Source organism: Mustela putorius, unplaced genomic scaffold (genome assembly GCF_011764305.1).
Source record: "Mustela putorius furo isolate JIRA1106 unplaced genomic scaffold, ASM1176430v1.1 tig00000905_pilon_pilon_pilon, whole genome shotgun sequence".
NCBI classification, from domain to species: Eukaryota; Metazoa; Chordata; class Mammalia; order Carnivora; family Mustelidae; genus Mustela; species Mustela putorius.
In genome coordinates, this window is record NW_025421511.1 from 388,366 (window position 1) to 415,844 (window position 27,479).

The 27,479-nt window shown below is 40.8% G+C and overlaps 1 protein-coding gene and 1 long non-coding RNA gene across 2 annotated transcripts in view; one reads left to right on the forward strand and one right to left on the reverse strand.

The window, feature by feature from the left end:
* Positions 1-9,794, forward strand: part of LOC101690924 (zinc finger protein 705A) — a 30,761-nt gene extending 20,967 nt beyond the window's left edge. The window contains exons 4-8 of the mRNA XM_004775553.3: positions 4,389-4,475; positions 6,431-6,557; positions 7,237-7,332; positions 7,839-7,921; positions 8,346-9,794. Of these exons, the coding sequence (XP_004775610.1) occupies positions 4,464-4,475; positions 6,431-6,557; positions 7,237-7,332; positions 7,839-7,921; positions 8,346-8,996 (969 nt within the window). The 5' untranslated portion in view covers positions 4,389-4,463 and the 3' untranslated portion in view covers positions 8,997-9,794. The remainder of the gene's footprint in view (positions 1-4,388; positions 4,476-6,430; positions 6,558-7,236; positions 7,333-7,838; positions 7,922-8,345) is intronic.
* Positions 1,293-25,794, reverse strand: LOC123393624. The gene is made up of 4 exons (XR_006608440.1): positions 25,706-25,794; positions 9,504-9,573; positions 7,220-7,378; positions 1,293-4,007 (listed from the first exon to the last, which is right to left on the reverse strand). It is a non-coding gene; the product is annotated as an uncharacterized LOC123393624 (long non-coding RNA).
* Positions 25,795-27,479: the final 1,685 nt, after the last annotated feature.

The following is a 27,479-nucleotide window of genomic DNA, read 5'->3' on the forward strand; positions in this document are numbered from 1 at the left end:
AGAAAGGCTTGGCTCGATTAGGTTTATATTGACTGGCATACAGACTGACCAGGGTGTATCCTTTGATTTATGTCACTGATGAGGTTATCAACTGCTTATAAACATAGATCATCATCACAAGGGTGATTTATGTAGAGAAAGAAACTCTGAGGTCCTTTGTGTGGTAGCTACACATCAAAGAGTTGGCTTCATTCGCTTTTTCATCTGTTTGGATTTGGGTAAGTACTAGATAGAATTTTTATGAGGAAAGACAGACTCCTGTATTTCAGGGAGGAATTCATAATCAGGAAGTGATGGTTTATCTGACTGCAGGCACTCGGGGGCAGGTTTCTTATCCTGGACATGGAATTTCTCTCTTTTATCATTCAGATGTAGTGGTCACAGGGAAACTTGCCTAGTTCTACCATTCATAGGTAGATTTTTCTGCATTTAGGTCTTAGAGGACAGCATAAATAAAAATAAATCTATAACAAATTCCATGCGTGACCTGGAAAAATAGTAGTTTTTACAGGGGAAACACTTACTTTGGTTGGAATTTAATGAAAATATCTGTGTAATGGAGATTTAAACTGAAATTGGAGTGGAAAGAGTATGGGGTAGGAAGTTTGGATGGGAATGGAAACAATGATAGTAGTGCCTGGGCTAGAAGGAAAACTGGTGTGTTTGTTGGTTTGGTAAAGGCATTTAAAATGTCCGTACTCAGATGCAGCCAGCCACTAAGATTCAGACAAAGGAATAATTCCTATATTTGGTGGGATAGACTTATTGTCCTGAGAAGTACTTCATTTTCGGCGTAACTATGCAAGCAGAGATTGTTATGCCCCAATAATGGGTCCGTGATTAAAGGAGTGAGACTGATATAAAGTGAAGGTCAAGCAAAGCTTTATTTCGCCAAGCATCAAGAATCAGACGAACGTTCAAGGATGCACCTCTTAAAGAGAGGGCAACACTTCTGTTTCACAGACTAGTTTTTAAGGGCAAAGGCCATGGGGTTGGGCCTGGCCACACGCACAGGTGGCCAATGAGATTGTAACACACACAGGAAACAGTGATGCCAGGCAACCAACTGAATTGTAATTTACATTTGAACTAGCCTATCACACCTGGGTTAGGATTGGCGCCAAAAAGGCTCCCAAAGGGCAGGTGCCCATACCCCTTGGTAGCTAGGGAGACAGTATGCAACCTCCCACTGATCCGAGGTCTCCACCTGGCCTGACCCACCCTTGTATCTGGGCTTCATTACCTGGAGCTGGTTTCCTGGAGCTGGTTTCCGGGACTTGTTTTTAAGTAAATCCCCTGGGGGAAGGGGAGCAGGGACAGTTTCAACTTTAATGAAAGCCTTTTGCTAAATAGGTCCTTACAGAGATGGTCTCTAAGAAATGGGAATCTAGATAAGAAATTGGTCACTTTCGGTTTAGAGACAACAGTAGAAAAAACGGGAACAACTGAAGCAACGTGTGAGCCTGCCAGGACATGGTATAAAAGAACAGGCACTCACGTTAAGTCTTGAGACAGTCCAGTAGGGCTGAGGAATTTTTCACAGAGGACGCGGGAGGACTGATTATAGAGGGGAAGAAGTTCTGAAAGTGAGGTCAAGGTTTAACTCCTCGCTGTTTCCAGGTAAAGATTTATTGGAGAGACAGAGACAATCAGTGATGTTAATACGTATTTATAAAATAACCAGTGGTGGCCTTTTAAGTTAAAGGGAGAGGAGGATGTGAGCAAAGGACATATCCACTGCTTGGATATGAGAATAAGGAAATCTGAGAAGTTCCATGTTTACCTACAGATGGAGATAAAAATCAGTATGTGGCATGAGTCTAGGATCTCTAAGCTTTGCAATCAGAGAGGAGTTAAGTAACTCTGGATGCTGTGGGCTCATTAATAACTCAATACTTTTTGGTGTTTTTACTCAGTTTGATTCTGAAAGGAGGACAGAAGCGCAGCAACTGGAGAGAGAGAACAGGTTCAGAGGAAATTTTTGCTTTAAGTTATGAGAGATAATGAACTTCAATGATGGGATTGATTGTGGAGAGATGGACAGGGTTTTGGGAAAGGAAATTTATAAACAGGAATACAGTTCTCAACAAAACAGGAGAAAAAGGAATTCATTTGGAGACATTGGACCTAGAGTTAGCACGACTTCTATTTAATGGGAAAGAAGAGTCAGCAGTGGATATGAATGTAGCAATATTTGTAGATATTAGGATGAAAAACTGAGTTAGTGTGTCACCGTAGATAATTCATCTCTCTTATAGACTGAATTTTGTGTTCCCAAAAGTCAAATGTTGAAGTCCTGACCCTCAGTGTGTTTTTGGAGATTGGGCCTTAAAACTGTCAGTTAAGGTACGATGAGGGCATTAGGGTCGGCCCTAATCTGGTTTGACTAGTGTCTTTGCAAGAAGAGGGAATTATGTCACAGACAGAAGATGGCTGGCTGTGAGCGAAGTTGGCTGAGGGTGCGGGGGTTAGAAGAAACCAATCCTGGTGACACCAGAATTGTGAGAAAATAATTTCCTATAGTTTAAGCCCTTCAGTGAGTGCTACTCTGTTACAGCAACTTTGGCAAGCGAGCACAGTATGTGTAGTAGGGAATAATCTCCCCTTTCGAAAGGTGAGAATGTGTGGCATCAGTAGGCATGGGGAAGATCTGAAATATTTATGGGAGCATGGAAGAATGACTTAGACTTGGCAGAAAAATTTGAAAACCCCTAGGAGAAGTAGTTCTGTTTTTAGGCAGGGATCAACTTCTTAGCCATGTGTGTCAGATACAGTCACAGGAAAGGCAAGTACTTGGAATCCCCTGCTGTCGAGATCTTGAAGGGGAAGTGTGGTTAATAGTGGTTAATAGTGCAGGGAACATAGAAAGTGCTGGTTCTGGTAGGTGCCTGTTGAAATGAGTCAGTGTGGATTAAAGTGGGCAGGAAAAATGAAGAGGGGGAAAGCCTGATGTTTGAGAAGTGGCCAGTCCACAGAGGTTCCCATGTACAGAGAACCGAGTGTGGGGTGTAATTTCTGTGAAAAAGTAAGGAGAAAAAATTGTAATGATGGTAGGGCTACTGATTTAGGTCAGAAGTGATGCCATATTCCAGGTAAAACCTAGGTGTGGTGTGTAATCCTTAAGGAATTTTTCATAGGAGACAGAGCAAAATTAAAATATGAGTAGGTCATTTCCTAGCTATATAACTTTGTTACATTTTTGAAGTTTTTTGAACCTCTTCTGTTCATGTCATTTGTTAAACTGGTAAATAGAATCAGGTTTATTGTGAGAATTAAATAAACGAATACATATAAATATCGAAGTGGGGTCACATTTGATACAAATTTCTTTTTTTTTTCTTTTTCTGGACCTCAGGTACAAATGGGTGAGTTAATCCTACTTTGTTTATGACACATTATCATAACTTTCCTATGAAGTACATCTAAGTATTGGTGTCTTAGGGGAGAGTTGACAGTTTATACATGCTTTCTCACTGTGTGTCTCACACATTTGTGTGTGTATATATGTAAATGTGTGTACATATACATACGTGTGTGTGTAATAATGAAATGCGGGCATAGTACAGCTACTGAAGATTAACACAGAACAGGATTTCAAGGACTTCAGTTACCACTTTATTAAAATAATCAGAGCAACTAGATTTTCTCCTGAACCATAGGCTTTCGGTATTATCTGGATGACCTTGAAATAAAGGATTTGGATAGTAAGTGACAGGAACATCATGACTCATCTATTTCTCCGTTCTGGTGCAGGACATTTTTAAGGACTAGACTTGCAGAATGAGTGCCACTGATCCCTCCAAATGGAAGAAGTCCTTGAATTGATGAACCCTATCATAAAATAGACTTTATAGGTTTTTTTGGCATCCAAGTCCATGGGCAGCAGATCTAAAAGTTAGAGCTGAGGGACAGCAGGAAGGGAGGATGGCTCCAGAAGGCTCCTGGGGATGCTGGGGAACCACTGCTTGGATATGAGAATAAGGAAATCTGAGAAGTTCCATGTTTATCTACAGATGGAGATAAAAATCAATATGTGGCATGAGTCTAGGATCTCTAAGCTTTGCAATCAGAGAGGAGTTATATAACTCTGGATGCTGTGGGCTCATTAATAACTCAATACTTTTTGATGTTTTTACTCATAAAATCTCTGTAATTATATTTTTGTATGTTTTTTATTAGCACCTGTAGTCCTAGTCTTTTTTTTTTTTTTTTGTCTTACTTTTGAACATGGGAGAGGAAGCAAGTCCTCTTCATTTCTGGTAGGCTGCACTGCATGTTTGTTGGTTAAGCTGGGGGTCACACCCAGGTAAGGTTTGGAGCTTCATGACAGGTGAGACTGGAAATTGGGCATAGGACTGCGATCTCATGGCTTCTTTCTCCATCCTCAGCTTTGCCTGCTTAGTGCTTGGACTGTCTGAGAGTGAAAACCCAGAGAAAGACACCTGGCAACTGAGTTACTGACAATGCAGCCACTGGTGAGTAGGGAAGCCTCTTTCTGCTGAAATAACACCCTACGGCCATCAGATGGGCGAATTTTATTGGCTTAAACGTTCACTTGCAGTTGGGAAATCCTCAGGGATCTGAGCTTCAGTGAAATTTCCCTGGGACTCTAGGATGGTTATAATGATTCAGAAACTCAATAACTAGTAACATAGTATCACACTAGTTTATCCCAGCCTCCATTAAGCCTGTGCATTTACTGAAAAGAAGAAAGAAGTTTGCTTTCTCTAACCCAGTCCATATCCTTATTGGGAAATAATCCACCCATTGGTCATAGTGTTGGCTCTAAGGATCCTTTCCTAAAGGGTTGGGGTTGAAGAGATGAGCAAGGGGGAGACACCGTGGTCCGATCGGGAGGTGCTTCCCCCGAGTCCAGTGTTTCAGGTGCTGGGTGAGGCCTGTGGACTGCTGAAGGGAGCACAAGAGAAGTTGAGGCCACAAAGGGCATGAGGAATCATTCCTATTTTTCCAATTTTAAAGTTTAAAGAGTTTAAATTTTAAAGTTTAAAGAGAATATATTTGCACTTTTGGAAACTTCTTAAAAAGATAACTAAATTTTCATTATCATTCTTGCCCCTGTTCATATATTTTACCTTTTTGTAATTAACCTTTTTCATGTTTGATAACTGTACTTAGTGTATAGGGAGTATTGTGGCTGTATATTCAGGAGAAGGGCATATAGTAGAGTAAAATTTAAGATCTTGCAGAAACTTTGTTAAAAACCACATAAAGCAAAACCTTTCAAGACGCTTCTGTTCTCCTTTAGCAGAGGGACAAGACAGAGGAGACTGGTGTTGAAGGTCCAGAGAAAATTAGGAGTCCTCATAACACAGGAACGGTCAGGCCAGCACTGCCCTTCAGTACAGCTGTCTCAGAGGTTCCTGGCTTGTGCTGCTGAACCTCCTGTGGTGACCTTACACCTTATTATGAACACCTGAGCCTGCAGAGTTGAGCAAGACTACACTGTGTATACCAAGTTCTCCATGAAACGTGTTCATTTCTGAAGAATGCTAGAGATGGTTTCAAGGTTCTCGGATATTTTAATGACTAATGGCTTGTATTTAATACATGTTTACTTAGGAAAAACTTCATACATTAGTTCATTGGGTCTTTCAGTACTCCTAACAGGACATTAAAGGTTCATCTGTGGGAATTAGGTCATGATTTAAAAGTGGCAAGTCGGGCGCCTGGGTGGCTCAGTGGGTTAAACTCTCTGCCTTTGGCTCGGGTCATGATCTCAGGGTTCTGGGATCAAGTCCCGTGTCGGGCTCTCTGCTCAGCAGGGAGCCTGCTTCTCCTTCTCTCTCTGCCTACTTGTGATCTCTGTCTGTCAAATAAATAAATAAAATCTTTAAAAAAATAAATAAATAAAAGTGGCAAGTCATGGTTATTGTTTGCCTTATACTGAGTCTGTAAAGTTACTTGAAGTTAATCAGAAAGTGAGTTTTAGATATGAATTTTCAGGTGCCAATTTTGTAATCATGTCTGATATAATTACCAGTTTTTGTTTTAGACTTCATGTGTTTATTTTAATAAGTAGGCTGTACACCCAACCTGGGACCTGAGCTCATGACCCAGAGATCAAGAGTTGCGGGCTCTACTGAGTGATCCAGCCAGGTGCCCCCATAATTACCAGTTGCTTAAAAAAAATAAAATAAAATAAAATAAATCCAGGCTATGTAATATTACACTTCATGTGATACTCCTTTACAGTCAAGTTTTATTAGTTCAGACTATATCTCTGTAATGTATCTGAAAGGCAGATGCCAGTTCTGCACCGAGAACGAACGACAGGAGCCCTAGACTTAGTTTGAGCTCTCTGCACAGCCCGCTCCTCCACCCTCTTCCTCAGTGCTGTCAGCGCAACCCTCCTGCTCTGGACGCCGGTAGGGAATGCTCTGTCTAAAACAGAATATCCGTGATGTTTTAGGAATCAGTGACATTTGAAGATGTAGCTATAGACTTCACCAAGGAAGAGTGGGCCCTGCTGGACATATCCCAGCGAAAGCTGTTCAGGGATGTCATGCTGGAAAATATACGTCATCTCGTTTCCCTAGGTGAGTCTGCCAATGCATACCCTTAGATAGATGGGTGGGTGGGAAGGTAGTTGGTCATTCAGCAAGAACTGGAACAGCTTCTGCATATCCGCATACCCACTCCACTCTCTACCCTGAATCTTTCATAGACCTTACTTGAAAGAAAGTTCTTTATATTTTACTACAGTTAGTGTGTCACACCACCAGAATATACTTTTGACCACAGTTTAATGTCTTTGTTACTACTCAGTCTCTAACAACCAGAGCAGAAATGGGAATTCAGTATTTCTGAATGCATAAACAATTTAAACATTTTCTAAATATTCTCCCATAGTCATTATTTCAAGGGTTGAAACTAGACCAATGACAAAAATAGAACTTTGATTTCTCTTGTTGAGCTTATTTGGTGTCTGTTTAAAAGTAATATTGAACCCACTGTGGAGACATGTAATTTCTCCATTTCTGAAAAGACTGAGGATTCTGCATTCTGTCTTTAAATTTGGGCATGGACACCACCATCCAGAAGGACTTCACCATTTTTGACACATATTTGGATTTGTGTTTTTCTATCCAAGTTCTTGTGTTCTCCTTATTCTTCTTCAGTTGCCTGTCCTGGACTCAATGATGATTAGCCTTGGGGAAGGAGAGGACTTTTAGTAGTACAGAATAAAAAATCCACGTACCTTTTTTCAATGAACAGGATATCAGCATTGCAAATCAGATTTGATTTTCCAGTTGGAGCAAGGACAAGAGCTGCGGAGTGAAGGAACCGGATTTCTCCAAGGCCAGAGCCCAGGTGAGCTGCAGGGACCTGTGCTTCAGTATGAGGAGGTGCCCACTCACTGTATGTTATTGGAAATACCAACTGAAGATTTTGTCAAGTGAGTGAGTTTCTAAAATGTGGAGAACAACACTGGGGCAAAATTTTTCCAATGTTGTCCTTATTCCTTGCATTTGTCGATCACAATTCATATTTCCTCTTGCCAGTGTTTCTTTTGGCTTTGGGGAAAGCATATTCATATACTTAAATGAAGTTAAACTTTCACACAGTAACTCCTACCCTAATATTCCCCTTTGAAGGTTTCTCTTCTCTTTCCCTACCCAATCTGCCGTCATTAGAATTTTTTCATAATTCAATCCTGAAAATCTTTGTGAATTAGTATTCCTAGAGTATTCCTTCATTTGACATATTTGCCCCATCAAAGTGCCAGTTTTTGAAACATACTCACATGGGTCTTGGTGCTTTTCAACATTTTCATTACCCTACTGCCATTCTATTTGTTTTGTTTTCAATTATTTCAGGCAGGGGAAATGCCTTTAAAGAACAAGAAATTATAGCCACACAACGTATCAACAGGAAGGACACATCTGCAATCATGCCAGTGGTAAGTTTCCTGAGTAGTAACCCTGGTCATCCAAATGAAAGACCTAAAAATAGGATGTTAATAATTGAGCACAATAACCTAATTCATACTAAGTTGGGATTAAATTTTTTTTTTTTTTTTGAGCAAAAAGTTTTGGCTAGTTTGAATTTAGTGAAGAAATTAATCTGAGCCCCCAAACCATAAACACTGATGATATACCCAGTCTTTGAAACATAATCTATAAGCTCTATAGTTGGGATGCTACAAAAGAAAAAATCTTTACGTAGACAGGGGAATAACAAACACATTGTGTGTATGCAAGTAACACTGGCAAGATTTTAACTGGAGACTATCACTGAGTGGTTAATTTAGGATTTCTGTGTAGAAAAGTGAATGTATGGATATGTAGGCCAACTTTAACAACCTTTTATCTCTTTCCCAAAAGCAGGAATCTCTTACTGCAGAGGATCCCTTTGAATATAAAGATTTGGAAGAAGATTTCACTCATGGCTTCATGTTGAGTCAACATTTGTTAACTCACACAGAAAAGACACCTTGTATCAGTAAACAGTGTCCAAAATCCCTTAGTGACCAGTCATACCTTAATCAACATAAGCAAATTCACACCAGAGGTAAATCATGTGAGTGCCATCTGTGTGGAAAAGCCTTCAGTAATTGCTCAAGCCTTAGGAGACATGAGATGACTCACACTGGAGAGAAACCATATGAATGCCATATCTGTGGGAATGCCTTTATTCAAAGCTCAGACCTTAGAAAACACAATCTAACTCATACTGGAGAGAAACCGTATGAATGTCATCTATGTGGGAAAGCCTTCAGTCAGTCCTCCAACCTCAGACAGCATGAGAGAACACACACTGGAGAGCAGCCATATGAGTGTCACCTGTGTGGGAAAGCCTTCAGTAAATGTTCTGCCCTCAGACGACATGAAAGAACTCACACTGGAGAAAAACCGTATGAATGTCATCTTTGTGGGAAATCCTTCAGTCAGTGTTCTGCTCTTAGACGACACGAGGGAACCCACAATGGAGAGAAAATTATAAATGCCTTCAGTAAATATTCTGACCTTAGATAACATCATATTATAAATGTAGTGAACGTGGGTGAGACTTCAACCATAGCGTTAACATTTAAACACACCTCTAAGGGACTTGCCCATTGAAGAAACTAATCAACGTAGAAGATTCCTCAGTCATGCTTCCTCATGTGACATACACCAGCTTAAATGGAAGAAATCCCCGGGTGTGACAACTGTGCAGCAAAACCATGAAGGATGAAAGAGGACTCACTCTGTCTCAACCTGAAACACATTATGGGTCTGCACACTGGGCACTGGGGATGGCGCGCAGCCAGGTACCAGGTGTGGCGCCCACAAGAAAACTCAGTGAAGTCTGAATAAACACTAACACAAGATGTAAGAGGATGAATGCTCTTGAGAAATAACAAATCATTCATATTGCAGTGAGAAAGGAGAGACCCTTTGTTCATAGAAAGGCATTTGGGGCACGTGTGAAGATTCAGACTATATACAGCACTCAGTGTCAGTGATCACTTATTTCTCAGCCAACATTAAGCTTCTTACCTGAGGAGATGGCAGTCAGGAAACCACAGTGGCGGGAACTTCAGGCAGATTTCGTAGCAGGAAACTAAGTCTAGGGAAAAACCTCTAAAATTAGAGCCTTTAACATACAATGTAACCAGTAATTCAGGATTTTGAGAAAAATAACTATTCATGGGGAAAATGTGGCATATAAATACAAAAAGGTAAAGTTGATCTAAGCATATCAAATACAGAATTTTCTAAAAGGTAAAACTTTTTCAATACATTATTTCCTGTAAATACTTAATTAATAAACTCTGTTGCTGAAAAATCTGTTGTTGAGGTTCTGGTTTTCTCTATGCAGCTGTGAACACATGGGTTTGAGCCTACACTCCTTGGTATGTAGATTAGAGACTCAACAAGACAGTGTCCTTTTCCTCTAACAGAGATCAGCTCCACTGTTCCAACTTCCCACCATCAGCTAGCATCACCCCAACTGACAGCTCACTCATTTTGCTATGAGCCTGGAGGTAGAATCACACCTTTTAGTAGAACCACAAGCACAGTATCCCAGATACTAGTGTAAACCATGAGGCTGCTCCAGCCCTCCTATGCCCCGGGGAAACTCGGTCTTTCCAGACCAAGAACATTCCTTAGAGTTTTTCCATGAAGCTTCTTTGAGGGCAGGAGTTCATCCAATGACCACATCTTAGATCTTACTCAAGTGAGTTCTGAATTATGTGCCTTCCTGTTCCCCGAACAGAGCCACTGCTATGTACCCCCACAACAGTCCTGCAAAGAAAACTCCAGAATGATAAAACCCCCTATCAGACATCACATTAAGCCCTTATAATTAACTTAATCTATTCTTCTCCAAACAAAATAAAAATTCTCACAAAGGCAGTCTCCCTGGCTTTGGTCCCAGGGCTTGGAAATGGATTCCCCTTCAACAAACCCCAATACTGGACCTAAATCACAGAGGGAGTTGTTCTTTAGCGACAACCCAGCTGATCTGTTCTCTTCCCAAGCTGACACAGTCCATAATCTTACCCTGAGACCAATTAAATGAGCACATCTCTGGATAGAACTGATACATCATTTAAAAAAATATATCCACAAGTGATTCTGCTGTGTAGCCAGGGTGAGTCAAGTCATAGGTGAGGACAACGAACAGTCAATATCCAGCATCTTGACACCTTCGCTGGAGAGGCAGGGTCCATGATCAGGTGGGGACACGGAGGTGTGAGCAAGAGTTGAAGGGAACAAAAGAGGGATCAGAAGTTCAGACTTGGGGGTAGGGGGTGGCGCCTGGGTGGCTCAGTGGGTTAAGCCTCTGCCTTCGGTTTAGGTCATGATCTCAGGGTCCTGGGATTGAGCCCCGCATCAGGCTCTCTGCTCAGCGGGGAGCCTGCTTCCCCCACCTCTCTACCTGCTGCTCTGCCTACTTGTGATCTCTCTCTCTCTCAGTCAAATAAATAAATAAAATCTTAAAAAAAATAATAAATTCAGACGCTGGAGACAAACATGGGTTGTAATTCCCACCATTACAGCCAATTAGATCTCGTTACTGAAACTTTCTAACTCATTTCCTCAATTCTAAAACGTAAATACGCTTAGTCCCTACATCTTAAGAGTTGCTGTGAAAACTTAAAAAAAAGTATTGTGAAAACTAATGAGTTGGTACTGCATACACATAACAGGTGCTTTGTTTTTGCAAATATTTTACAAATTAACTTGAAATGTGAATATACCACTCTCTATTATTATATCTGATCTGCTTACAACAATATGTAACTTATCTCTATGCTATAGTTGTTTTTAAGTGGAATCCTGGGGCTCAACTAAATTTTGAGAACTATCTGGTGGCTCAGCCAGGACTCACACACCCTTTGCCCCAGTATGTCTCCAACAAGGGAAGAACTGACTTGGGGCCTGCTGGGGGTGGGGCCTGTGCTAGTGTTGGGACCCCTAAGATCGATGCACACACACCCTTTTCAGAGGAGGCCATGTCGTAGCGGGTTTTATCTTCCCTGACTTAGGGCTGTAAGTGCACTGAGCAGTTGTACTAAGATCAAGGGATTTCATGGCAGATAAAAGAAAATTTAGAGGACTATGAGGTGACAGACCCACACAACCAGCTTTGTTTGAGTGACACTGACAGCTTGCTGTAAAGGGAAGTCCCACACAAGTTCACTCCTTCCAGAGGCAACAGTGTGGGGCCCCCATCCAGAAGGGGAGAATGGAAAGGGAGTTCATGGGGGAAAGGGGTCTTCACCGTCCAGATGGAAGCGTTAGTCACAGATGGGGAGTCTGTGGTGGCTAGCAGCAGCTTAGAGACTTGCACAGTCCACAGTTTACCTTTATGGCTAGCAGATCATGGGTACAATGCCACAGTATGCACAAAATGTAAGCTCTGTATGGTTAAAAATCTGCTAATTTCAGCTGTTTAAAACAATTCAGTGTAAAAATGTGAGTTTGGCACTGGTGGACTTAAAGCTCATGGGCCTGGTCTGCTGTGAAGATGTAAAATCTTTGGATCATTTATAAAGTACTTGATAATTTCAATAGATTTTTCTTCCTACTCACCAGTTATTTCTTTTGCCTGCTCAAATCCAATGTTGCAACCTTTTATTTATTTTTTTATTTTGGTTGTACTTTTCAGCTCCAGAATTTCTATTTGATTCCATTTTATAATTTCTATCTCTTTACTGAAGCAATCCATTTAGTGAAACATTGTTTTCTTCAGTTCTTTGAGCATCACTGAACTGCTAAGTTTAAAGCCTTTGTCTAAGTAGGAAGTCCAAGGTCAGTGCTTCTCAGAGACCATGACTGTTCAATTTTCTTTCCCCGTGAGTGGGGTGTGAAGAAGTGTTTCTTCTTTCTTTATATGGCTCAATTTTTTGTTGTTGTTGAGTACTGGAGATCTTAAATATTAGAATGTATCTCTGGAAATCAGATGCTCCTGCCTTCCCCACATCTATGCTGCTATGTTATGAGGGTTGTACTTGTTTAATGACTTTTCTCAACTTTTTGTAACAACTCTTTGTTGCATGTGGCCCTGAAGTCTGTTCTTTTAGCTTAGTGATCCCTTTGTGATTTGAGAGAGAGCTCCTGCAGTGCCTGGAGCCAGAGCAATCCCCTGTGAGTCACTGCAGACTGGCCCCTGCTGGCACTCTGCTCCAAGGCTTCCCTTCACTGGCTGTTGCTCTAGCGCTGAAGGCGAACTCACACGGTGCTCTCCAGTATTTTCATGTCCAGCTGTGGGCATCAGAATGGCCTTCTGGCTGCCCAGCGCACAGATTTTCAGTGCCCTTCGTCCCTCAGTTATGTATCAGCATCTTCCTTCTCAGGCTTTGTGGTCTGCCTGCCTGACTCTGGCTCCTCTGGTTGATCCCTTCTCCAGACAGAAGCTACTAGTTTATTTCACTGAAATGCTCTTGACGGTGCTACCCAGGGGGCCCTTCAGCCCCTAGAAAGTTCTGAGAAAGTTGAAACAAAGGAAAACTCCCATCTGTCTGTCTTAGAGTCCCCAAAGAGGTCAGAATACACAACCACAATTCTCTGAGAACCTTTGTGTTACCCTGCACCAGGAATGTGGGCCCACAGAGCTGGGCAGTGTGGCATGGTAGGTGGGTAAGCTAAAACACCACAATGCTGTTTATTGAAATTAAGTAAAACTTTTTTCTTCATTAAGTATTCCCCCAATTATCTAAACTATCAATAGCTCATTCTCCAACTTACTTTTGCAATTTTTGTTTTCCTAGTTCAGTGGTTTCTCCTGTCATTTCAAGATTTTGACTTACTTATGCTCTCTAAAAGATCTTACTAAAAATAGATAAATATGTTGTTGCATCCAAACAAATTCTGGACACTTTTACCTGAAACATTCATTTTCATTTTATTACTACCTGAAGCACCCAACTGTTTTGTTTTTTGAAACAATTCCCATTATCATGTATAGCATTTTTAAATGCCCCTACCTTTATGTTCTAGACAAACTACAATGTAGAAAGAATTAGCATGCATTTCTCTGGGATAAACTTTAATCTATGGTCTGTAAGAATGAGAAATACTCTGCTGCTGGGGTTTTGGTTTTTGATTTGTTTTTGCTTTACCAGGACAAAAATTTAGTATGACCCTAAACCTAGTCTATATTTTAGTTACCTTCATTTCCAGAACTAGAATACAAACTCCCAGAGGGACTTTCCAGTTTTCTCCTGTCGTATTTCACTAACACCCAGCAACAGAACTCAATTCGAGACTTGGAGCTTTGGCAAAGCTGTTTTCTATACCACAAATATCCTTGTGGCTAATAGGTTTCAAACACTGTTCACATGTCACTCCTTCATAAAACCTGTCTTAATTCTTTCAGCCCAAGGTCCTGTCTAAGACCTTTTACAATACTTGGTTTTCATATCTCTGTTACAGGTTTAATTTCACCACATCACTTCTCTAGAGAATCCTGGTTGAATTTTCATTTTTTCAATTAAGACTCTGTACATGAGGGGCACCTGGGTGGCTCAGTGGGTTAAAGCCTCTGCCTTCAGCTCAGGTCATGATCCCAGGTTCTGGAATCGAGCCCCACATTGGGCTCTCTGGTCAGCAGGGAGCTTGCTTCCTCCTCTCTCTCTGCCTGCCTCTCTGCCTACTTGTGATCTCTGTCAAATAAATAAATAAAATCTTAAAAAAAAACAAAAAAAACAAAAACCCTCCTCTGTACATGAAATTTACCAGGCATTGGTCTCAGAGCTCAGGATGCAGTGATAAACAGAATTGCCCTTGACCACAGAGTCTGGTGGGTGCTGTATCTAGATCTTATCTTGAGAAGCAGCAGCACAAAGCAGTAGTTATAGGAGCACACTCTGAAACTAGACTGCACTGTCTGAAGACTATCCCTCTACCACTGAGGAAATGTGTGACTTTGAGCAACTCATTTTTACCATTTGTTAATTGTGGGTAATATTTCATAGGTTTTTTTGTGAGAATGAATTAAATCATGTACTGCATTTACAAACGAGGCTGGTATATAAGAACTCAATATTTGATATTTAAAAAAAATCAAGATATTTCCTTGGAAAGTTTTATTAAATATTTCCACAGTGCTCAAAATACCATACTACAGTGATTAGTTGCAAAGAAATTTATAGTACCATCATGTGTTGCTTTATTACCTATGTAACTTAGGATATATTTTTATATATGTATTAAAACATGCATTTGATAAATGCCATTTGACTGATATCATTAATTCACGTGGGAAGTGCTGTGACTGCATTAGAATTGATGCCCAATGGGTATTCTCATATGTTTATAAGTCTTTAGAAAAGACATAAGAATATGCATCTGCTCACTGATTTGACACACAAAAAATGTATACCTGTCACCTCTGCACAATATTTAAGACGACTATCCAACTTAAACACAGAAAAATTTTGCACACAAATTATGACTTGAGCAAAGCACAGATCTTCCATAATCATGGGGGCAGGAGGTAGACAAGGTAGATAATAGCTTCTACCCTTTTATACATCTGACAGAATTGTTCCATGGTCATGGCTCGGCCAGATGCACTTTTATATCAAAATCATCTATCAACAATTTATTAATAGTATCTTAAGCTAGATCATATCCAGTTTCATCTTCCGTATAAGTCAACAAATAATTCTTCTATTTTATGATTGTTCATATTTTATGATTGTTTATACGAACATAACTTATAATCTAACATTTGTTCATAAGCAGTGACTTCTACTGTACAATGGAAAAAGCATGCATTCATATATTCTTAATAGTATTTAGGTCTAATATTATTTCCTAATCAGAAATCTCATTTAAATTTTGCTACACATAACATGCAAATCTTTTGTGATCACTAACTCTATTAGCTATATCGATATTATAACTTGTAAGGCCAACTATATTCATAAGTATTCCTAGAGTTGGGCCTCCAATAATGCTGTGAGGTATACTTTTTTTCCCAGAAAATAGCAACATCTGATAGCTCTTACAAAACAGTCTGGGATTTTCATGGCTTTATGAAAAGGCATCAAATCTTCATGGTGCTAAGCTCTGTTTACATTCTTACAAACTCTGGCAATTTTCTCTTAGTTCAATGTATTTGTGCTAAAACTGTATGGAAACAAATACAAATAAAAACACTCCAAAGAGTCTTTGGAGTGAGGAAGCCGAAACGAGTTTTTGAAAATGTTGAGCCAAGATTTGACAGAGAAATTTAAAGTCTGAATACTGCCCCTCATCAGAAAAGCTATTTTTATTTAAAAAATTTTTTTTAAGATTTTATTTATTTATTTGACAGAGAGAGATCACAAGTAGGCAGAGAGGCAGGCAGAGTGAGGGAGGGGGGGAAGCAGGCTTGCCACTGAGCAGAGAGCCCCATGCAGGGCTCGATCCCAGGACCCTGAGATCATGACCTGAGCCGAAGGCAGAGGCTTTAATCCACTGAGCCATCCAGGAGCCCACTCATTTTTTTTTTTTTTTTAATTTGACAGAGAGAGAGAGATCACAAGTAGGTAGAAAGGCCAGGAGAGCAGGAGGGGGAAGCAGGTTCCCCACAGAGCAGAAAGCCTGATGCGGTGCTTGATCCCAGAACACTTGAGATCTGAGCTGAAGGCAGAGGCTTAACCCACTGAGCCACTGAGGCACCCCAGAAAAGCTATTTTTAGAGGGCAGACATATAAACTCGACCATACAAGAACCAAATATATATATCATATGTAATACACAATTACATATCAGTCTGTATTACTCATCTGTGTCAAAATGCTTCTAAATAAAAAAGAGTATGACTAGTACACAGTCATTATGAGTAGTTAATAGTAGAAGTAATCAAACATGTATGTGTTACAAAATTATAATGGTGTTTTTAATAAACTTTTAATTTGGAACAGATTTTATTCAGACTAAATTTAAAGAAAATTTGGGAAAATACACAGATATTTGCCATATACCTGAGGCCCAGTATCCCCTCTTATTTCATCTTGCCATATTTGATGTAATTTATAAATTAATATGTCATTAACTAATTCCATACTTTGGTCAGATTTCTGTGATTTTACTGTCACTGTTCAGATTCCCATCCAGTATACCACATTTATTCATGTCTCCTTAGGCTCCTCTTTGGCTATGACATTTTCTCAGATTTTCTTGTTTTGATGATTTTGATGATTATGATTCTTTAGAATTACCATAAAGGTATATTTGACTTTTTCCTCCATGATTAAAATGACTGTGGTCTTTTGGTTTTGAGAGGAAGATAACAGAGATAAATTGCCATTTTCATGACTTTATAGCAAGGCTACATGCTCTCAAGATGACTTAGTAGTGTTCGTCACATTTCTCCGCTGACTTTACTTGTGTACCACTCTTTGTACTGCTCATTCTCTTTGAAAGAACATCACAGCCCACATTTAAGAAGTGCAAAATTATGTTCCACCTTAAGATGATGAGTATCTAAATCAATTATCTGGGGTGTTTTCCATATAAGTAATATCTATTCTTTCCCATTCATGCATTCACATCAATATCAATCCGTATATATTTATTTTATACATTGAATTAGAATTCAACTCTATTTTGTTGTTTTCCAACTGTGGCATGAGGAGATCTTTTATTTGGCTTGTGTTTTCCTTTGACATAATCCCATCCATATTTTATGTTTTGTTTTATTTTGTAACTTCCTTTTTGGAAACTCAACATTCTCCATGGTTGTCAAATAATTCCTGCCCTGTCCTAGTATCAGCCATTTCTGCAAGGAGTCCTGGTTCATCTTATTGGAGAACAGGATTAAAAACCCAGGTTCTAGAGCTAAATGTGCTCACTGCTACTGGGGTTTGCTTCTTGACCATGCTGACACTGTAAGGAAGTATAAGTGTGTGTGCTTATTCCAATCTTTGTATATACACCTAACTATAGATACTGCTTATGAAAACAGTATCTATACTAAGCTAAACACTAGTTCATAGTGATGTATCCAACATGGATTATTTTAACTTTCTTTCCTTGCTTATCTCTAATTTCCCACTCTAACAGCAAGATACCTGGCTCCTGCTATCTGCCATCCTTTTTTTTTTATTATTAATTGTTAAATTCCAATTCACATGTATAATGGTTTCAGAATTGCTAACTAGTACCTCCCTAGAGAAGAACCTTATCAAATAGAATACACTGTTTATCTAACAGTTCCTTTTGGTTTTGGTTTTATAATCCCAGTTATTCCAAGATACTTAGGTCATCCCCTTTTTTCCTCCACCTATAGTTTTTCTTTGTTTCATACTTTTAAATACTATACTATAACATTATTTCATCTTGGGATTCATCTACCTCCCAAGTGATTATTTTTAAATTTAATTCATTAATATTTACTATTTTTGCTGTAAAAACTGTACAGCGGAGGAGAAGCAAGGTGGCAGAGGTAGGAGACCCTATTTCAATCAGTCCCCCGAACTGAGCTAAGTATCTACCAGGGTACTCTGAACACCCATGAAATCAGCCTGAGATGTACAATTATACATTCTGGATCTCTTCAGGGGCAGAGGATCATCAGTGGAGAGGTACAGAAGAGATGGGAGTGTGCAGATTGATACTGGAGGATAAACAGAAGGAGGAAGGAGCCACCAGAAGTGACCCACTGGAAAATAATATCCCAATATGAAAGTGCCTTGTGCTTGGGGACCAACATTGGTTTGGAGACTGATCAACAGCACTCAAAAAGAACAAAGGGATTTAAGGGACAATCGCTGGGAGTGGGCACGGACCTAAGCCCATGGTCCCAGGATGGCCACAGCTAGTGCCCACTCGCACAGAGACAATTTATACAAACAGGACTTCACAAGGAACATGATGACAATAAAAACTTATATTTCAATAATCCCTTTCAATGTGAACAGCCTAAATGTCACTATAAAACAGTACAAGGTTGCAAACTGGATAAAAAGACAGGACCCATCCATATGCTACAAGAGATGAATTTTGAACTTAATGATACATCTAGACTGAAAATGAAGAGATGGAGAACCATCTTTCATGCCAACAGGCCTCAAAAGAAAGCTGGGATAGTGATTCTCACATCAGATAAATTAGATTTTAAGCTAAAGACTGTAGTCAAAGATACAGATGGACACCACATCATTCTTAAAAGGTCTATCCAACAAGAAGATCTAACAATTGTAAATATTTATGCCCCCAATATGGGAGCACCAACTACATAAGCCAACTGTTAATTGAAATAGAGTCATAATGATAAGAATACATTAACTGTAGGGGATCTTAACATGGCACTCTCAGCAACAGACAGATCATCTAAACAGAAAATCAACAAAGAAACAAGAGCTTTGAATGACACACCAGACCAGCTGGACCTCATAGATATATACAGAGCATTCCACCCTAAAACAGCAGAATACTCATTCTTCTTGAATGCACATGGAACTTTCTCCAGAACAGACCACATACTGGGCCACAAATCAGGGCTCAACCAATACCAAAAGATTAATATTATTCCCTGCATATTCTCACACCACAATGCTTTGAAACTAGAACTCAATCACAAGAAAGAGTTTGGAAGGAATTCAAACACTTGGAAGCTACAGACCATCCTGCTCAAGAATGTTTGGATCAACCAGGAAATCAAAGAAGAACTTAAACAATTCATGGAAAACAATGAGAATAAAAAAACATCAGTCTAAAACCTATAGGATATGGCAGGGGCGCCTGGGTGGCTCAGTGGGTTAAGCCGCTGCCTTCGGCTCAGGTCATGATCTCAGGGTCCTGGGATCGAGTCCCGCATCGGGCTCTCTGCTCAGCAGGGAGCCTGCTTCCTTCTCTCTCTCTCTGCCTGCCTCTCAGTGTACTTGTAATTTCTCTCTGTCAAATAAATAAATAAAATCTTTAAAAAAAAAAAATAAAACCTATAGGATATGGCAAAGGCAGTCCTAAGGGGGAAATACAAGCCTCACTCAAAAAAAAAAAAAAGAAAAATCCCAAACACACAAACTTTCTTTACACTTTAAAGAACAGGAGAATCAACAACAAATTAAGCCAACCCCATGCACAAGAAGGGAAATAATTAAGATTAGAGCAGAGAGGACGCCTGGGTGGCTCAGTGGGTTGAGCCGCTGCCTTTAGCTCAGGTCGTGATCCCAGGGACCTGGGATTGAGTCCCACATCAGGCTCTCTGTTTTGGCGGGGAGCCTGCTTCCCCCCCCCCACCTCTGCCTGCCTCTCTGCCTACTGGTGCTCTCTGTCTGTCAAATAAATTTTTTTTTAAAAAATCTTAAAAAAAAAAAAAAAGATTAGAGCAGAGATCAATGAGTTAGAAACCAGAGATACAGTAGAACAATACCAACAAAACTAGAAGATGGTTCTTTGCAAGAATTAATAAGGGTGGCTCAGTGGGTTAAAGCCTCTGCCTTCAGCTCAGGTCATGATCCCAGGGTCCTGGAATGGAGCCCCGCATTGGGCTCTCTGCTCAGCGGGGAGCCTGCTTCCCTTCCTCTCTCTCTGCCTGCCTCTCTGCCTACCTGTGATCTCTGTCTGTCAAATAAATAAATAGAATCTTAAAAAAAATATAGAAATCTTAAAAAAAATTAATTCCTTTAAAAAAAAAAAGAATTAAGATCGATAAACCACTGGCCAGACTTATCCAAAAGCAATGAGAAAGGACCCCAATCAATAACATTATGAATGACAGGGACAGATCAAAACTAACACCAATGAAATAGAAACAATCATCAGAAATTATTATCAACAGTTATATGCCAATAAGTTAAGCACCCTAGAAGAAATAGATGCATTCCTGGAAACCCATAAACTTCCAAGACTGAAACAAGAAGAAATTGACAAACTGAACAGACCAATAACCAGTAATGAGATTAAAGCAGTGATCAAAAGCATCCCAAAAAACAGGAGTCCAAGACCTAATGGATTCCCTGGGGGAATTCTACCAAACATTCAAAGAAGAAATAATACTTATTCTCCCGAAGCAGTTTCAAAAAATAGAGACAGAAGAAAGGTTCCAGACTCTTTCTATGAAGCAAACATTACTTTGATCCCCAAACCAGGCAAAGACCCCATCAAAAAGGAGAATTTCAGACCAATATCCCTGATGAATATTGATGCCACGATTCTCAATAGGATCCTAGCCAACAGGATCCAACAGTACACTAAAAAGATGATCTACCATGACCAGGTGGGATTTATCCCCATTATGCAAGGGTGGTTTAACATTCACAAATCAGTCAATGTGATAGAACAAATCAGTAAGAGAAGAGAGAAGAACCATATGGTCCTCTCAATTGATGGAGGAAAAGCATTTGACAAAATATAGCATCCTTTCCTGATTAAAGCTCTTCAAAGTATATGAATAGAGGGAACATTCTTCAACTTTATAAAATTCATCTATGAAAAACCCACAGTGCATATCATTCTCAATGGAGAAAAGTTGAGAGCCTTCCCACTGAGATAAGGAACACAAGGATGCCCTCTCTTGCCACTGTTTTCAACATAGTACTAGAAGTCTTAGCAACAGCAATCAGACAACAAGAAAAACAAAAGAGGTATTCAAATTGGCAAATAAGAAGTCAAACTCATTCTCTCCACAGATGACATGACACTTTATGTGCAAAACCCAAAAGACTCCACCCCCAAATTATTAGAATTCATACAGCAATTCAGCAATGTGGCAGGATAAAAATCAATGCACAGAAATCTCTTGCTCTCTTGTACTCTAATAATGAAACTGTAGAAAGAACAATTAGAGAATCAATTCCATTTATAACAGCACCAAAACCCATAGGATAACTTGGAATAAACCTAACCAAAGAGATAAACTACAGAACTACAGAACACTCATGAAAGAAACTGAAGAAGACACAAAATGATGGAAAAATATTCATACTCATGGACTGGAAGAATAAACATTGTTAAAATGTCTATGCTGTCCAGAACAATCTATACTTTCAATGTCATCCTGATCAAAATATCAGTGGCGTATTTCAAAGTGTTGGAACAAAGAATCGTAAAATTTGTATGGAACCAGAAACGATCCTGAATCACCAAGGAAACACTGAAAAAGAAAAACAAAACTGGGGGCATCATGTTGCTTGATTTCAAACTTTATTATAAAGCTGTGATCACCAAGACAGTGTGGTACTGGCACAAAAACAGACACATAGACCAATAGAACAGAGTAGAGAGCCCAGATATGGACCCTCAACTCTATGGTCAAAAATCTTCGACAGGGGCACCTGGGTGGCTCAGTGGGTTAAGCCTCTGCCTTTGGCTCAGGTCATGGTCTCAGGGTCCTGGGACTGAGCCCCACATCAGGGTCTCTGCTCAGTGGGGAGCCTGCTTCTCCCTCTCTCTCTGCCTGCCTCTCTGCCTACTTGTGATCTCTCTCTGTCAAATCAATAAATTAATCTTAAAAAAAAAAAATCTTCAACAAAGCAGGAAAAAATATCCAGTGGAAAAAAGTCTCCTCAATAAATGGTGCTGGGAGAATTAGACAGCTATGTATGGAAGAATGAAACTCGCCATTCTCTTACACCATACACAAAAATAAACTCAAAATAGATGAAAGACCTCAATATGAGACAGGAATCTATCAAAATCCTGGAGGAGAACATAAGCAATAATGTCTTTGACTTTGGCCACAGCAACATCTTTCAAGACAAGGCTCCAAAGGCAAGGCAAATAAAAGTGAAAATGAAGTTTTGGGACTTCATCAAGATCAAAATCTTCTATACAGCAAAGGAAACAGTCAACAAAACAAAGAGGCAACCCACGGAATGTGAGAAGATATTTGCAAATGACATAACAGATAAAGGGCTGGTATCCAAGATCTATAAAGGACTTCTCAAACTCAACACCCAAAAAAACAAATAATCAAGTCAAAAAATGGGTAGAAAACACAAACAGACACTTCTCCAAAGAAGACATACATATAGCTAACAGACACATGAAAAAAATGTTCAGCATCATTAGCCATCAGGGAAATTCAGATCAAAACCACACTGAGATACCACCTTATACCAGTTAGAATCGTCAAAATTGACAAGGCAAGAAAGGACAAATGTTGGAGAGATTGTGGAGAAAGGGGAAACCCTCTCACACTGTTGGTGGGAACTCAACGTTGGTACAGCCACTTTGGAAAACAGATACAGATGTAGTGAAAAGAAAGGGCCACATGCACCCCAGTGTTCATAGTGGCAATGTCCCCACAACATTTTCCAAACTGTGGAAAGAGCCACTCTTTATCCAGCAGGCAACTGGATAAAGAAGATGTGGTCCATATATACAATGGAATATTACTCAGCCACTAGAAAGGATGAATACCCAGCTTCTGCATCAACCTGGATGGGACTGGAGGAGATGATGCTGAGTGAAATAAGTCAAGCAGAGAAAGTCAATTATCATATAGTTTCACTTACTTGTGGAGCATAAGGAATAACATGGATGACATTAGGAGAAGGAAAGGAAAAGTGAATTGGGGGAAATTGGAGGGGAAGACAAACCATGAGACTGTGGACTCAGAAACAAACTGAGGATTTTAGAGGGGATGGATTTGGGAGGATGGGTGAGCCTGGTGGTGGGTATTAAGGAGGTTATGTATTGCATGGACCACTGGGTATTCTACATAAACAACGAATCTTGGAACACTACATCAAAATGATGTACTTTATGGTGACTAACATAACACAATAAAAAAACCTGTATGGCATTTGAAAATGTATTGTGGCATGTATCCACCATTAAAGTATCACACAGAATGTTTCACTTATTCGATATCCTCCTTTCACAGACCCCTGGTAACTACTGATCTATTAAACATTGCTATAATTTTGTATTTTCTCCTAGATCACACATAAAGAAATCAAATATTATGTATCATTTTCAGACTGGCTTCTTCTCAGAAATGTGTGTGTAATATTCATCCATGTCTAAATAGTTCACTGTTTTTCACTGCTGGACCAAATTCCATTTCATGGTTATAAACTTTGGTTTTGGTTATATATTCACCTACTGAAGAACATCTTGGTTCCTTCCAGTTTGGGGCCATCATGATAAAGTTGCTATAAATATTTGTGTGCTGCTTCTGGTGTGGGCATAAGTTTTTGGTCCAGATGGGTAATATCCAGAAGTACGATTATTATGGGTACAATGAGACTATGCTTGCATTGTAAGAAACTGCCAGACCGCCTTCTAGAGTGTCTGTGCCATATTCATCCCTATTAGAGGTCCTTGTGGTTCTCCATGCTAATTAGCAAAATGTTTTGCCAATTTTTCTAAATTTTAGCCCCATCCTAATGGGTAGTATTAAGTGGTGTCTCATGTAATTTGCTTTTCCTTAATAGCAAGTGATGCTGAGGATCTTTTTGTATGTTAATCTGCTATCTTTTGTGTCTCTCTTCAGATCGTTTACATTTTTACATTTTTTTAAAACTTTGTTAGATTTTATAAGTCCTTACCATATTTTCTTAAAAAAAAAAAAAAAAAAAGATTTATTTATTCGTTTGTCAGACATAGATCCCAAGTAGGCAGAGAAGCAGGCAGAGAGAGATGAGGAAGCAGGCTCCCTGCTGAGCTCAATCCCAGGACCCTGGGATCATGACCCAAGCTGAAGGCAGAGGCTTTAACCCACTGAGCCCCCAGGCGCCCCTTTACCATATTTTCCACACAGATCTTTTCTCTGATATATCTTCTGCAAAGATGCCTATCTGCAGAAGTCTTTTTATTTTCTTAGCAGTATCTTCTGCAGAGTCACATTTTAACTGCAATGGAATTCATCAAATTAATTTTTCTCTTTCATAAATCTTGCTCTTGGTCATATATACAAAACTTATCTCTACACCCAAATTCAAGAAGATACTTTCTTACTTTTTTTTCTACAATTTTTAAAGTTTTGATGGGGGCAAGATGGCGGAGGAGTAGGGGACCCTATTTAAACCGGTCCCCTGAGATGAGCCGCCTATCATCCAGACCACTCCAACACCCACAAAATTAGCCCGAGTTGTAAGAAGATATATCCAGATCTCTACAAAAAAAAATTTTTTTTTAATTTTGCATTTTACTTTTGAGTTTATGAAAATAAGTTTTGGTGTGCGGTGAATTCTGTTGTTTTCCACAGGGTCAAACAGTCGTTGCGCGCCGCTGCACTGCCTCTGCTCCAACGGCAAAATTCAGCTATTGGAGTGGGTCTATTTTTCAGACCCTTAATTCTGCCCCATTTACCTCTGTCTAATCTATCGGCAAGGTCCTGCTCTAATCAGGACAGACTTTAGGTTAGTTTCTGGAATTCGGAAAAGGCTGGAGGATCTTCGACTGGTTCTTCCTAACTGTGCGGGCTATTCTAACTTTAGCAACAGCTTAAAAAGTCTACGACAAAGCTCGCTGGGGCTGTTGGTTCGGACGCACGGAGTCCACCGGCACGCAGGGAAGACGCGGCATCTCAACGACAGCGTAGCAGGCGCTTTCCTCGGCGGAACGAAAGCAGCACGCGCCGAAGACCGTTTCCGCCCTCCTCGCCAGCGCCCAGAGAGCCGGCGAACCCCGCGCGGGACGCCGTCACTACCGAGTGCGCCGCCACCACTCCCAGGACCTCGGGGCGTCACGCCGCCCCCCCAAACGCCAGCGGCCCGTTGACTGGCGCCTTCTACGAAGCTCACGAGCGCCCGGAGCGCAGCACGCGCAGGCAGAGCCGGCTTGGCGTGGCCGCGGATCAAGGCGGACCCCGGCCAGGCGCCCCTCCGGCTACGCCCGTCACAGCCTTCCCCTCCGGGGGTCTCGGCGACCCACGCGCTCTCACAGTCCTAACACTTCATGTAACGCCGCGGCTCGAAACGCACCGACCCGGCGGCTTCGCGGCAGGTGTCCCCTCTGCGGGGCCGCGCCCGGGCACGCGGGCGGCCAGAACGCGAAGAACCACGCGCGCACCCGGCAGCCCGCCCCGCCCCGCAGGTGTCCCTCCCGCTGCCTGCCTCAGGGCTCCCCCGGAAACACTCCCCAGCCCGGGACCGTGACCACCACAGGCCGCACCGTCGCCCCGAAGCGCCTCCGGGCGCGGGCGCGCGGGTAAAACACGTCCCGCTGAAACACCACACGGGAAAGGGTCAGGCACTCGGGGCAGGGCGGACAACGAGCTCCTTCCTCACCGTTCGTGAAAAACCATCCCGCAGCGGCCGGGCGAAGCCCCCTCCCAGCAGTCCGGGCCGCGCGGGGCTGTCACTCACCGAAGACGCGGGCCCTCGTCGTCCGCACCGTCGCCGCCGCCGTCTGTCACGAGGGAACGTCGCTCCGGCTCTCGTGCACACGCGGCGTCTGGGGCAAACGGACGCGACGCGCATGCGTTCCACGCCGGTCTAAGGCGCAGCAAAAGAAAAGACGGGTTGGCGCGCCCCCTGCCGGCCACTAGGGCACAGCGCAGCGCAGGAACCTTTGTGCTCATTTAAGGGACCGGGAAACCCCTGTGGTAGATTCTCCTAAATCACAGAAATTCAGTATCCAGGGTGAAGGGTATTAATGACCGCACGTGTTGTAATGAGCCCTGGGTGTTATACGTAACTAATGAATCATGGAACACTACATCAGAAACTAATGATGTAGGGGCACCTGGGTGGATCAGTGAGCCTCTGCCTTCGGCTCAGGTCATGATCTTAGAGTCCTGGGATCGAGCCCCGCATCGGGATTTTGCTCAACAGGGAGCCGGCTTTCTCTCTCTCTCTCTCTCTCTCTCTCTCTCTCTCGTCCTCTCTGTCTGCTTGCGATCTCTGTCTGTCAAATAAATAAATAAAGTCTTTAAAAAAAAAAAACAACTAATAATGTACTATACAGTGGCTAACTGAATAAAAGAAAAAGGAACTTAAAGCCCGAGTACCAAAAAAAGAGAGAGAATGTAAAATATTTCATTAATAATTTTTACATTTTTAAAAAAGATTTTATTTATTTATTGACAGAGAGAGAGATCACAAGCAGGCAGAGGGGTGGGCAGAGCCAAAGGCATAGGCTTAACTCACAGCCACCTAGGCGCCCAATAATTTTTACTTTAATCACATGTTGGCAGATATTTTACTTTATATATTTGGGGGGTTAAATAAAATGTATTTTAAATTAAAAGAAATAAAATATGCTTAAAGAAAACATTTAAAAAAAAAAGAAATTCAGTATCCAGATTAATCAGTTCCACAATTTTAGAAATTCTAAGGGTAGGACTTACTTAAATCTGGAAATTCTAACTGAAATAGAGCCGACTCTCCCATATATTGATGCAAAAGCATGGAGATTATATATGAAGCAAAATATAATGTAACTATACAAAATCAACTGCTTACATATATAAAAGCAATGAATGATTGGAATTTAAAGTACTAAAAGTGTTATTTACAGTAGCACCAAAGAAGTGAAATCCTTAAATATTCAAAATAACAAAACATGTAGAAATATGCATGCAGAAAAATATGAAACCCTGGAAAGATATCAAACAGAATCTTAATAAATGTAGAGACGGTCCATGTTCATAACAGGCAAATTCAATATCATTAATATTGATATGTTGTTGGATGTTGGGGTGGAAATGAGCGATGAAACTCATGTTCAATGTAGAGGTAAAAACATTGGTTGCTTGGGTTTGTGTGGTTCTAGTCCCTGGGTATTTGGTGGAGATATTATCTAAGATTGGAGACTGGAGGAAAAGGAAATTTTATTCGAGGGAGAAGTCAATGGCTTCCGTGTGGGATATATTTCATTTCAGGTGCCCATACCACATGCAAGTAGAAATTACACCTCACAAAGGAAATCTACACAGGAGCTTTTGGACATTGCAGATGTAACAATAGAAGAAATCAAAGAAATGCATGAGATTGCTAAAACAGTATATAGTGAAAAGGGAGAACAAAGCCTAGTTTTGAGATGCACCTCCTGATGATTAGAGGAGGGCCTTGTGAGAGACACTGGGAAGGAGTAACTATGGCAGTATGAGGACAGTCAGGAGCCCAAAGGGTCAGAGAA